The sequence below is a fragment of the Epinephelus moara genome, chromosome 19 (genome assembly GCF_006386435.1).
Source record: "Epinephelus moara isolate mb chromosome 19, YSFRI_EMoa_1.0, whole genome shotgun sequence".
Taxonomy (NCBI): Eukaryota; Metazoa; Chordata; class Actinopteri; order Perciformes; family Serranidae; genus Epinephelus; species Epinephelus moara.
Window position 1 is genome coordinate 11979859 of NC_065524.1, and position 14163 is coordinate 11994021.

Consider the following 14163-nt stretch of genomic DNA (forward strand, 5'->3'; position numbering starts at 1 on the left):
ATCTAGTTTATGCACGATGACGGACAATATCAGCTAAGTCAATACATTCTTCAACCTACAATTTAGGTGTGAATTTTAACACTTGACGTACTTAAGTTATCGAACTTAGTAGTATACAGTTGCTTTACACACTCAGCAGTTACGGAGTAATGTGAACATTCATGTGATGACCACTTGATGGATGTAAGTCCAATATTTACTCTTCTTTTAGTTCTGTTTTTGGTCTCTACCAACTTCTGAGAGAAAAATCTGTCTCCTTTGCTGCTCTTACACTCCACTATGGTCACCAGGTAGTCGCTAATTTTGTCCGTTCTTGTGTTAACCGTTCCTGCTTCACCTCCTCGACCGTGGTCAGAAAGCACATGAGAGATTTGTTTACCTCCAGGGTCAAAGTAACCCCTCAACCCCAACACACGGGAGCTCCACTTGGTCTTGAGTAGTGGCAGCCTTTATTAACTGAAAAACTGTGACTTACACTGCACATTTACTGCTAAACTGATCACTTCACTGCTAGCTGTAGACCTGTTTTTCTGCTCAGCTCTGCTGCCTTCACTGTCACTATCACCTGCTCGCTTGTGCTTGCTTGATCACTCCCTCCATACATGCACACATACACACATTTCTCTGTCTCTTAAAGGAGCACAGCTGTCTGCTGTGGCCTAAAGCAACACTTTTACCCCTTTACCACCAATATAGAAGGCTTTTGAAAAAATATAAATTGGTTTTAAACCCAGAAACTTGTTTTTACTTTGATAAAAACAAGTATCTGCAATAAGATTAAAAAAAAAAAAAAAAAAAAAGCTCTCAGGTAATCAATGCGAACCGCCATCTTACTACAACTGTTTGCGAATTTGCGTTTCCTAGGATGGTCAAGGTATAATTATCCTGGTATTTTTACTATAACCCTAAATAGTCTCATTCCTCTTGCCAAAACCTAAGCAACCCACCCAACGAAGGCAACAAGCACCAGCTAATCAGAGGGAGAGTAGGGCGGGTCATTTCTTTGGCTATCCCAAGAAAACGCAAATTTGCCTCCTGATTACCCTCGTTGTGCATTGTGCAACGCCCTTTGTTTATGGCGCATCCTTGATTACGATGGTTTTGCCCAAAAAATGGTGGAAACGTGGGTTGTTTGGTTCAATAGATAGCACCGTGGTTCCAAGAACCCTAAACAGAACTAATTCAAGAACCAGGGCTAATTTGGTGGATAAGTGGTATACGAGAGTGGTGAGAGTGAACCAAAAACAGTGAAGTTGTGGGTTGGAAAGCTAAACAGTCAGCTGAAACTCACTATAAGACTCCCTTCAAGTGACCACTTTTACATTGTAACATTGTTTTCATGCCTCCATACCAGGACTAGGTTTTCAAGTTTGGCACAAACGTACATGTAATGTAATGTATTGAATTGTAACTGTGACAAGGTGGTAATTTTAGTTACATTATACATTACATTATAATTTGATACATTGTTATTAAAAAAATATTCCTTTAAAAAAATAGTTTAATATATCAGGAATGCTTATTCGCTTATGAATAATTAGTCTTTGTTTTTCTCTTTGGGAGCTGAGAAAAAAAAACAAGATACCAAACAAGTATATTTCCGTATTTTTTCCATAACCATTCATTAAAGTAAACAGTATAAAAACAAAGACCACTCACTCACTCAGTCACACGTCCACACTAACAAGGATATTATCAGCTATGGAAATCCATTCATCAAGTCTATTCATAGCTGACAGCCCAGGAGGTTATGAAAGGAGTGTCTCACTGGAGCATACTGAGGTCCCAGTCTCATCTCCTCTTATCTAATTACACTCCTGTAGTCTTCATACACATAAATCCACAATATGTCATTTCACAGTGACTGCTCCCCTCACCCTGCAGATTTAGATTAAAATCAGATATGGTACACAAGCTAGGTAGCTTAAAATAGGATCTCTTTATTGAATCCATACACAACAATGACAGTTTGTGTATCGTGGTTTATGGCTAAGGAGCTAAGGCTTATTTTCCATTAAACACACTTGCAGTTGGTTACCAACCAAAAAAAATCTGCTAACACATTTTGATCCATACTCAAGTCTTTAACACCGCTGGCCTCTAAAAACATAACACAGTTCTGCAGTTGTCACATAAACAGTGTGGCATATTTGACAAATAAGTGTGATACTTGTTCTAAGAGAAACATGATATTACTAGTTGTTAACTACATCAATATGCACTAATATCACCACAGTTGATGGTAGATGAGGATGTCACACTTTCATACTACCTGTTTAGACAAAATACTGTCAGGAAATAGGTTTAGCTCAGATCTTGGGCTGACAGTTGAATATTTACAAGTAGCTGTAAGAAGTCTATAACTGTGTAGACCAAAAAAGTCCAGGGAGGTCAGACAGGATTTTTTTGGCATGGATTTGCATGTTAGGTCCTAAGGCATACTGAGTGGTGGGGTGAGAAGTCCAGTCCTTGTGGATCACAATGGCCTCACTTGAATGACATTAACCTCCGCAGACTCTCTAGCCTTGGAGGTCACATCCAGTTGGTGGAAGTCATTGCTGGTGATGATGAAAACGATAGAGGAGGAGCTGAAAGTCACCCTCTTCTTAGGTCTGTCTCTGCTGTTGCATGACCCGGACATCACGATTGGTCGGATGGGGCGCCGCTGGGCCGGAGCCAGGGGGCGCTCTTTGAGACTGTGCTGGAGCCAAGAGAGCCGCGAGCACAGTAGCTGCAGCAAGCAGCGGCGGAACTGTGAGAGGAAGATTGACAGGAGAAACAGAGGGAGGAGATAAAATGACTGTATTTAACACCGTGGTGAAATAGCACCCTTCTCTCACTCATTTGTCTGTCAAAGAAATCAGCCTAGAATAACAGCAAACTAACACTCGTATAGGAGACAATTTTATCCTACAGACGCAATACATGCTGCTGTGCTAATTAAAGCTTGGACATTTACAGGAAAACATGCTATGATGCAGATTTTATTCTCATTTTGAAAAAGATCTTTTCCTGCATTTTTGCATTATTTTACCTCTGAAGTGGAACACTGCATACGTGTAATTGTGCAAAAATCTTTTCTACCAATTTGCAGAATTTCACCTATATAAATTGTATTTGTGGGGAAATTGAAATTTTTGCACTATTTTGTGTGAAATACTCCAATAAATGCTCATAAAAATACTACTTTCTTTTACAAATATTAAAATACTCCTGTTTTTCTACTCAAACCACAAACTGGAGCAGCACAAGAGGAGAACAAACCATCGCCCCTATTTCAAATGCCATTTATTTGCCCTTTCTGTCTATGTTAAATTCAGAATCCAGCTGTGGTCACTGGATGGGGAAAAGAGTTGAATGAACACACAGATATCTCCAGCAAACCAAATGTATTCTAAACCCAGGCAAAACATGGGCTCAGTGGTGATGGTTGAACATTTTCACTGACGTCACCCTCAGAGCAAGAAGGTAGTGCTGAAGATAACAGTTTACTGATGCCCAATTATTTGTAGGTCTCTAAGTTGACCCAGAATAGATAAGAAGTTCTTCACTGTAGTTTTCAATCTATTAGTTACACAACTTTAGGACTACCAACCTTTCTGCTCATGAACACGTAGATGAGGGGGTTGTAGGCTGTGCTGGACTTGGCAAAGAATGAGGGGATGATGGCCACTGTGGGAGAGACCATGTTCGTCCTGCCGAAAGCCTCCAACATGGACACAACAGCATATGGCGTCCAACACACCAGGAAGCAGGTAATCATCAGGAAAAACATAATGGCCACCTTCTTCTCATACCGCAAGATCTTGATGATCTGAACTGTCTGGAGGTCCTGGATGGAGCGCAGCTACAAGAAACAGGAGAGATAAGATGCTGTCATGAGGAAGGATGTTGGCCTAACTTTTACGGCAAGCTGTCTTGCGACCACCAGATTGTAGCTGGTTTGGATCAAAGTTTGTAGTTGAACTGGGCAATTTCTAGGTCTGACTATTTGACAGTGTATATTCATGTGAGTAAGGGCAGGTAGGAATACAGAAAGGTTTGTTAAAATACCTTAATGTGATGCCAAGATACTACGAGTCTGACTGTAACCCTCATGACCACTGTACACGACATGTTATTAAGGCTTAAAGTTACGCATAATGGAGGGCATGGCCACTTAGAGTGACAGGTGGGTGCCATCCATTTACATGTCCCTACTACAGTGAAAAAATGGCAGTTTTCAGTTTATCAGTTACAGAACTTTAGGACTATCACCCTTTCTGCTCATAGATGAGGGGGTTGTAGGCTGTGCTTGACTTGGCAAAGAATGAGGGGTAACATGACCATGGTATAACCCAAGATTCACAGAATATAGGCGTAGCCATAGCTGTCGCTATTTCAAGTATGTTAATTGTAACGTTTTGTTTGCCTAAAAAGGTCTTGTTCAGCATTTGGTTTTACTAAAAGACCTCTTCTTACTTTGGTAGAAGTTTAATGTTTTTCTTCTTCTATCCTGTCCTGCTAATGATCATGCGACCCCTCCCATTTATGTTGTGAACTCTCTCGACTCCAAGGTTAGGAACAACTAACTTAAATGATCTTGAATGCATTTTTGAATCCTATGCAACTTTATTGGAGTAAAACTGCAGTCAATTTCGGCACCGAGAATTGAGAATTTTGCACTGGCGTTTGGAACAACACAAGCTACAGAATTGGAGGTAGGGGATAATGCATCCTAAGAAACCATACTGCTGAACAGGAACAAGGAAACATGTACTTGTCTTGACAAGAAAAGTGCCATCTTTGTAATAACTGCACTGTCTATCTATAATGGAGACCAGAGAGGATCTACCCTCTTTCTTTGCATGTGGCATTTACTATGGAGATACCTTTAAAGCAAGACTATGTAACCTTTGCTGAACAGCAGCTTTTGTGGCTACAAGTAAAAATTATGGGATAATGGTAAACGAAAAAATGTAATAGCAGCATAAGTGGAGAAGAGTCAGAAAATCAGCAAAGGAATTTACCCACCCACAGTTTCTATTCAAGACCACACAACTGCTTTATTGTGTTCACGATGCAGCATTATTTCCATAATCCTGCTAACGCTGTAATACCTCAGTAATACACTCTGTGTCAGACACTTTCTACTAGATAACACACTTCAGATAAAGTGATGAGAAGATAAAGCATTTCCTTAAGTCTTTCTACACAGTCTTTGCCAGCAGATCATCACTGTAAGCTCTTATTTCTATCATGAATTCATAAGCTATGTTTTTATTTATGTTCTCTACTTCTTATGAAGTCATGATCTATTTCCATTTTAATGTTCTCCAGGTTTTTAGACACCAACGGTGAGATTGTCTGGCTTTGCCAAAGCAGGCTGCTTTTCTATCAAGCCAAAAATACTCTGTCGGGTTCAGAGTACTTCGCTTTGAAGATTTTCAGAGCATCTCCCAAAATGCTATGACGTGCAATGAGTCCTCCCAGGCTTCTGAGGTGTTCAGGGAGTTTTGTGGTACTCTAACACTTCACAAAGTTGTGAATTAATAAGGAAGGAGAGATAGCAGCTGCACCAAACTGTGATGCAGACAGACATCTGGGTCATTTATTTAGAATGGCATATTGTTTTTCTAATTTACACATTTGCTTACAAACTCTCCTGTTTTAACACTTTTTAGCAGCAATCTGCTCAATGGTACACACAGATGAGGATGATACAGGCAGAAATGGATTAGAGAATCTTGTGGCTCCCCAATTTCTATCAGACACACTTTTAAATGCTTAACCCTTATCCTCACACCCTGCTTACATCAAATATTACCAGGCTGTCTTCTGGGACTGATTCATTTTATTTTATTTTTTATTTATTTGTTTATTTTTATGGGACAGAACATATTAATGAACATTAACAATGTAAATATGTAAGAGATTGTGGCCAAGCGGCTAATTTCCATCCCTTGTTCCATTGGCAGGTAGGAAAGAGAAGAGAGAAAGGGAAGGACATCAAAGCAAGTAGAAGTATAACAGAGAAGAATAAGGCATGGCATAACAACAAGACATGATAATGACAGAGCTGACAGTGTAGCTGAGCTGGGGACAACATTATATAGTTAGTGAAATTCTATTGCACCATTGCCCATACAGTTATAAAGTGTACGTCTTTATCTGAGACACTTAAGGGTTCTGTTTACAACATTCAGAACATTAATAAAGCAGCTAACACGTACCTGCTATGTTAAGATACAGTGGAGTAACAGCATCTTGAGCAGCGACTGAAGTCACTCTACCTCTGTGTGTGTTGTAATTCGAGCTTCTCTGTTCGTTGTTGGGGTAGCCGGTCCGGCCATGCATGCATGTTAGTGCATATGAGTCCCTGTGTGTGTATCCAGGCACCTAGCTAATCACTGCTGCTCTACGTTGCAATCATGCGACGGTTACTGTCAATTATGACAATGACGTTGTTGCAAAAGTGTAACGCCAACCCCCCGGTTTCCCCCAAGGCAAACACCATTAGCTCTGTCAGCACTGTTGCTGTTGTTAGCCCTGTTTGCACTGTTATTTGCTACCGGCCAGCTAAGCCACCTCCATGTTGAGAACTGTGTTCAGGTAATCCCAGCTCAGCTTGTGAATCATAGATCATGAACAGCGCCTTTAAAGGCTGCACTTCTAAGTAAAATAAGCTTTCCAATGCTTTCCACTGTACAAGGCTCAATCTATGATAAGAGAGCCCGTGATGAAAGAGGAGTGAAAGGCAGCACTCGGTCAGTGAAGGTCAAGGACTTTCATTTCATTAAAATGAAAATCCAAAGGAATCTGTTAAGTCTGTATCTGTCTGAAAGTAATAATGTTTTAAAGATCTTTATACTCTGCATACTACTAATACTTTCTATCACCTCTGTAATTAGAAAAGGCCAAACTTCTAAAAAAAAATGTGCTTGTGCAGAAATTCACAGTATGAAGTTTCTAACTCAGTTTAGGCTTTAGTTGAAGTGGCAGCTAATGTACAAAAACTGAATGAAGTTGAAGTGATAGTTAAAGTGGAAGGGCTGAAAGAAGCTGCGTCATCAGATTGAGTGTTATGAATGAAGTTGAAGTGTCAAAGTTTAAGCAAAGGGAAGTTAAAGGAAAAGTGCTGAAAGGAGTTAAAATGTCAGATGCAGTGTAGGTGATAAATGAACCTGGAAGTCAGTTAAAGTGGAAGTCCGGAAATATAAAAGGGACAGCTCATGTGTATACACAAAATGATAATGGCTGTGTAAGTGTCAGCTGAAGTGTTAGTGCTAAAAGCGGCTGGAGAAAATTGTGTATGAACATTAAAAGTTGTGGGAGGTTGCTGTTTGAAGGGGAAGACCTGAGACCTGAAAGGGTTTGAAGTGTAATCAAACTGTATGTGATTAAAGCAGTTGAAGCATCAGTAGAAGAGCAACAAATGAGCAGTTAAAATGTCTGGCTGTGGTATAAGATCTGAAAGATTTAAGAGAAAAAAAAGTTTAGGTGCCGCATTGAGATGTAATGGTACAATACCAAAAACTTACGGTGCGATATTATGATGACGAAAGGTCCATGATACAAAATTTATCATGATATTAGAAAACAAAGAAAAATTATGACTTGAATAAATGTAATTCATTAAATAATAAGTCTGATGTGTACATTCGCAATTTTCTCCTTGGGTCTGAGCCTGTCTCTGAGAGTTTGTCTTCTTCTTGACTTGATATTGCGCCCTCTGCTGTTCAAACAAAAATAATACAATCAGGGCTTGACAAGCTTTTTAAAAGGAAAAATAAATAAAATCAATAGGGATTTGGACAGTTATCACACTTAATTAACTTAAAATCATATAATTAGCAAATTATTACAGGACTGGAATGATTCAAACTTAAATAGCTTTTTATTGTGTGTTTTGCCTGGCACTGCCACACCTTCAGAAACACAGCCTCTGACTGTTCAACAGACTCAACCCAAAGCATCATGGACGGCCAGTGGATGCCTAACAACAACAATAACTGTTTTCATCTTGGAAACATAGACAAATAATCACAGAAGATATTCAGTGTTGGATTTATCATTATGGATTTATTATACAAAGTTGTTGCAGTCCGAGGCTGGATTACAAAGCTTCTGAAAGGAATACGATTGCACTGGAGCCCTTGTTGGAACGGCACGACTGTTAGTTTCTGAGCAAAAAAAGTAAGGCAGTCACATGCAGCGTTCCAGAAATATCTAACGTCTCTAACACTATGTCGTGTATGACATCATCAGCCCCAGAGTTAATGTCCATAGTGTCCAGAATGTCAGATGGTTCTCATCAGTCCTTTTCAATGTTTGGTGATGAGACAGACTTGTGTACGCAGCTCGGCTGGAAAAGCTCTGCTTCAACTATGCAGTACGCAGGTTATTTTAAGATGACGTCATATTAGACATCACTTTTGTATTTCACTTGCCCGATCAGACAACTGCATGAGGCGTTCCACTTCCCTGAACACAGAGTTCACTTGCCCCAGAAAAGCGATGTTGTACCCTGACAATTTTCGACAAGGAGAGAATGCGGCTATATGAGCAAAATAACCATGTAATATCTTGGTAGATTTCACTGCAGTCCCACGACACTATCAAGTCTTTTTTTAATCGCAACATTGTGAAATTTGATATATCTTTACATCTCTAATAGTAGTACATAAGACTTTTTACAGTTACATCTGTAATTATATACAGCTCGAATGGGCCAAGATGGAGTTTTATTAATTCAAGCATAACATTTAGTGAGGGAGGAACACAATCACCAGTTTCTACATTCATCTTTAATGTTTCCTCCCCAGATTTGGGTCTAAAGATTTGGATCAACCACCCTCCTTTACAAGTCTGTGTAATTCATTCTGTTTATTAGTTGAACTCATTCATAATTTATTAAATATCCAGACAACTGAAAAACATGTCTTACCATTTGCACTGTGTAGAGTATGTTTCCATAGCAGTAGATCATGATGCCCACAGGCACAAAGAAACAGGCCAGGAGGAAGAGGAGGATGAAGGAGGCATCATTTGGGTCCTTAGATGTCCAGTCAAGGGAGCAGCCCAGCTGGTGGATCTCCAATGTGTACCGGTTCCACCCCAGCAGAGGAGCCCCCGTCCAGGCCAGCGAGTACAGCCAGATGTGGCCAATGGCCCGCCATGCCCAGGGGAAGTCCACCACCTGGGCATGGACCACCCGGATGTAGCGTTCATAGGCCAACGCTGCCAGGGTCATGATGGAAACAATACCTGTCAGCAGAGGTAGAGAGACAGCCGCGCTGAGTAATGCAGGGCGCTCGCTGCAGGATCTGGGTCAGTGGCTACTCAGCGTCTCTTTAGACTGAATGAGTTTCATCACTCCATGTATATAAACAGAATTCTGAACATCTTGGTCTTGAACATCACATTCAATCGTTTGTTATGATTCTTGAACACTCACAAAGAAGAGACTCTTGCTGCCCACACACTCACACACCTCTACGACCTGTACACGGCCTGCTTTTCCACACAAAGTGAAGACGTTTGGTTCTCAAGGTGCCTTCTATTCAAACACATTTGAAGCTCTTATGTTTATCTTGTGCATCATTTTGTTCCCATATATCTGCAAGTCTGAGTCAAGGTACAATATCTAAAATCCGTTCTGCATGTTTTTAGTCAACACACATCACACACACCCACATAACCCATCCAACTGCATACTCCGATATCCTGTTTGCTTCATTCATCACTTGATTAACGGGGGCGACACAGATAAAGTGTCTATGAACACACAAACAAATTCCAAACACATTACACAGTTGCTTGTTTCAGGTGATGCACTCAGCTTGAGCCACAGCCACCCAGCTAGAGTTTCAGCAGGATTAACGTGCATTGACAAAGCTGCCAGGGTTTATCACTGCACCCCCTGTGCTTGTCGGACACACTGACACCAGCCTCCTCTGAGGAAAAACATATGATAAGGGAGAGAGATGACGACATGTTTGAGAACAGAGGACAAGAGGACACAGACAGAGATACCTGATTTATTTTTGCATGCTTCGATTTTTATGTTACAACTTGTGTCAGGGGAGAGCTATATGTTGTACTCATCCTATCAGGTGCAGGGAGCCAGGTTGTCCAGTGACGTTCATAGCAAATATACGTGAGTGTGTGGGCCAAAGCAGCAGGACGCCACATCCTTTCTGCTCAATGTCATTTCAATGACAGAACAAGGCATCTTGAATTCCGATAACAACTATAAATCTGGATGTAAACACTTACTTTATACATTAATTCTCCCTCTGACATATTTGCAATGCAAACCAGATCAACAAAGTCAGTGTTGCAGCGTTGCAAACCACATGACAGAGGCAGGAGAATATGCTCTGTGGATCATGTACAGAGATGCCAATGTCAATGAAAGGACAATAAGAACACAGACAAGAGCCGTCGTCCAGTGGATCTCTTTGTTTAGTTTGCTGATGAAGCAGCCAAAGCTTGAGGCTTCACTCTAATGAGCTCATTATCACACATCCACCCTTCCTGAGCTTTAATTCCTACAGGGGTGGGACCTGGAGAATGACCCTGACTGTTCATTCACACTTCACTGCTGAACACTGGTGCTGGTGATAAATGGACAATGATATTACAGTAAAATGGAAGCTGTGGGCGCAATGTAGGTGACAAAAACCTTTCTCCGCATAAAGCAACGACCTGCACAATATGCTGACTGTACATTAAAAAACACATACTGTCAAAGAAAACAGTATTTAATTGGATTGGATTCAAGGTCGTTAGATTTCACTGCAGCTCAGTGTGTGAGAAGACTAAAGGGGCAGAAAACCATTTTTGAGTTTCAGTGATTCAGTATTTCAACAATCTATAAATAAAGTGTGAACAAGAGGGAAAAGTGTCACCTTTTTAAACAGCTTGTGAAATATGTTTTGTCATGCGTAATCTGTATTGTGAATGAGCTCATCTCTGGCTTCCACGTAATTACAAGATATTAAGATGCATATTCTGAATTATAGCAGAATTGTAATATTTTTGCCTGTAACGAGAAAGAAATAATTAAGAGAACTAGGGGTAAACAGTTTAATAAATATGTTCAGAGTTGTTTTAGAAAATTAAAAAAAATGTGACAAAATTAATGTGACAATATTAATACATTTTAAATAAATGTTCACTTTTTTACTCACCAAATAAGCTGTTGCTGAAGCCGTCCCACACGCATGTCGCCTGGCTCCAGGTCCAGCCGCCTTTGACGCACGCAGCAAACGTAAAGTTTATTCCGATGACAGAAACCAGCAAATCACTCAAACTTATGTTGACCAGCAGCAAATTAGTGGGCGTCCTCAGCCTCTTGAATTTACAGTAGAGTATGATGACAACAACGTTGTTACAGAAGCCGAACACTCCGATGGTCCCGATGGTGAAGGCGAGAAGTTTATAGGTGCCAACTGCAAAAAGGTAATGTTCTGTACTTCTCTCCGCTCTGGTTTCGTTGGCAGAATTCATTGCGTGGATAAAAACTTGGTGTCCAGCATTGTGCTGCGCGAGGTGTATGAGCGCGCGTCCTGGGCACGAGACACTATAGGGTCCACAGCGCTCCTCCACGCGCTCCTCCACGCGCTCCCCGCGCCGCTCATTCAAACCAACCTGAGACTGCTGAAAGTGGGTCAATGTACCATTGTCACATTACACGTATTATACACGGTGTATTTCCGGCTATGCTTTCAAAATAAAATACTTTTTTGACCTACATGTTTGACAACGAACACGAGCCATAGTATGTATGGCACTCAGAGTTTAAAAAATACATAGAGGAAGCATGTGAAGAGCAGCGTTTCTAAAGTGGCATTACAAAAATAATACAAGTACAAATGATGCAGAATTTGGCTCGTATTTTATATTGTATTTTATTTTGAAACCAAAGTCGCCAAATATTCTCCCGTTTTATTCTGACTAACTGTGGCAAAATTGATGTGACCCTCGATTTAATAAGAGTGATGTGGCTTAATTAAATTATTAAATTACACCTCCACACAAGACTGCATTTTTTAACCTATTTTCCATAATTTACACATAGTGTTTTTAAATGTTAAATGCATTTGTGACTGCAGATTACATTCATTTGAGGCATTTTAATCGACACTTGGAAGCTGCATAAAATTTCCAATCATTATCATATATAATCATAGAAAAAAAGGAACACTCTTTGCAAACTGTTCTGGCTACTGAAAAGACTGAACAATAAATGCCTGAATCTTTTAAACCTGCAGCATGAGGGACATAAAGCATGTTTTTCACACCCCACCTACTCACTGGAACCTCACAGGTGAATCTAATCATGCTCCTGCCAGTATGAAATACTTATGGTGTGTGTTTTTATTATAGTGATAACCCATTTTTCAGAAGGGGTGCTTGAATAATGATAGTGGAGTGTGTGAAAAACAGGACAGGAGGCATCAGAAAGGAAAAAAAATAGGCATTTCCAGAATCCAAAGTGCCATGGGTGTTGATCGTTACCATTGTGGGAAGGCCTGGCAGTGGTCAAACCACTTCTCAACCCAGCAGACCCACAGTTTTGCATGCACTAGGCATCAAAATGACGACAACTCAATAATTGCTGATTTTGTGGCTGCACCTCCTGTGACATTTTGAGGTGCTCTCCTTGCACCACACATCTCGCCTTGTGTCCACACAGAAATGTCACTTTCTGTGAGATGTTGGATTCCTGCAGTGACGTTGTTTGCGTCTGACCTCATTTCTCGGTGCCCTACAGGTTGATTCAAAATAGCAGATCTCTCTCGAATAAAACGAGATGTGAGTGTGTGAGTTGGAGAAGTGACTGACACATGGATTCTAGGAGGTTTTAATTATGCTTCGGGGAATTGTGCTCATCCACTTGACGCACTTGTGATGTTCATTCATAGTTTGAAGGTTATTTAAGGTAGGATTTTGCTGCAGCCTGACACTATGATAAAATTTGTTCTCTTTCATATCACAGGTGCTGTAAAAGGGAAGTGTGGGAGCTGAGGTCAATGGCTCATTTTTCTGTCACTTGTCACACACTGCTCCTATATTGACCTCGCAGTGTAGTAATGCTGCTGAGCTGGAAAACAGTTCCATCACCATTGGTCCATATATGTATTAAAAATGGGTCAACTGCAATCATCAGAAAGAAATATTCAAATTATGTTGTAAATGTCAGAAATTGAACATGTTTTATTGACAAGAGATCCTTCATAGCTGTCTGGTACTGCATGTTCTCTGGAGGCGTCATTTTCTTGTGCTTCTTTCCTGCTGAAATAATCTCCATAAGTACTTAAGGACAGATGCTTAATTGGGTTTCCTCTTTGTTTTTTTATCTCTGGTCAGAGTTTCTGCAACTAGGTCAAGCTTCCAATCAAAGCATTTCGCCCTTATTTTTCCATCTCTCTCTCTCCTCCCTTTTGTTTGTCATTCTCAATCTAAGAGACAATGAACATGATAGCTTCTATTGAGTGAAGCCTTCTGTGCGTATGAGTCTCCACTCTTTAGCAAAGCACATCTGCTTGCATGCACACAAGCAACCACTGCTGTGCCCCCTGAGATGCAATTACTGTAGCATTACACTCAACTGTGCTGTGATTTGGCTCTATGATGAATTTTTAAGTGGCTTTTCACTGTCACAAACATCAGCACTTTAGACATGACAAGGCAAGTTCTACCCCCTCCCCATTAACACATAATTCAATATCGTTATGTCTTCATTGATCATTTCCAGCCGTGTTGCCAGGGTTCACTGAGGAAATTGCTGTCTGTCTCTTGTGAACGAGCTGTGGAGCTCCAGAGAGCAGACGATATTCAGTACCTGTGAGCTTATTCAATCATCACAACCACCTTTATGCGTGACCACACAGCTGCAGGCGAAAGTTTACTAACAAAGTCCTTGACAGATCCTGACTAATTTCCCTATGGCCCCGCAAAGAGCTGAAGTAGCACTGTAGGAGCCTACTGACTTACATTCAGACCACATTCATTGTAACAGCATCTGGTGTCTGTCCCTATTTTAAGTCAGCAGTGTGTAAGATTTAGGGGGATTCAGTGGTGTCTAGCAGTGAGGATTGCAGGTTGTAACCAGCTGAAACTTCTCCCAGTTAGAATTCCATCACTGTTAATTGTTCAGGCGTTTCTCCAAATTAT

General features: G+C 40.6%; 1 protein-coding gene across 1 annotated transcript; it reads right to left on the minus strand.

Annotated features, from left to right (window-relative positions):
• Positions 1 to 133: 133 nt before the first annotated feature.
• Positions 134 to 11606, minus strand: opn3 (opsin 3). The gene is made up of 4 exons (XM_050071740.1): positions 11175 to 11606; positions 8927 to 9246; positions 3596 to 3847; positions 134 to 2752 (listed from the first exon to the last, which is right to left on the minus strand). Exons 1-4 carry the CDS (start codon positions 11491 to 11493, stop codon positions 2477 to 2479), a joined length of 1167 nt encoding a protein of 388 aa, XP_049927697.1. The 5' UTR covers positions 11494 to 11606; the 3' UTR covers positions 134 to 2476.
• Positions 11607 to 14163: the final 2557 nt, after the last annotated feature.

What these genes read in the sequence shown, in the direction of transcription:
- opn3 (XM_050071740.1), bottom strand. Translation starts at nt 11,493, where the DNA reads ATGAATTCTGCCAACGAAACCAGAGCGGAGAGAAGTACAGAACATTAC. An exon ending in CTTCAGCAACAGCTTATTTG is followed by an intron (nt 9,247 to 11,174) that starts GTGAGTAAAAAA and finishes CTCTGCTGACAG; the next exon opens with GTATTGTTTCCATCATGACC. An exon ending in TACTCTACACAGTGCAAATG is followed by an intron (nt 3,848 to 8,926) that starts GTAAGACATGTT and finishes TGTTTCTTGTAG; the next exon opens with CTGCGCTCCATCCAGGACCT.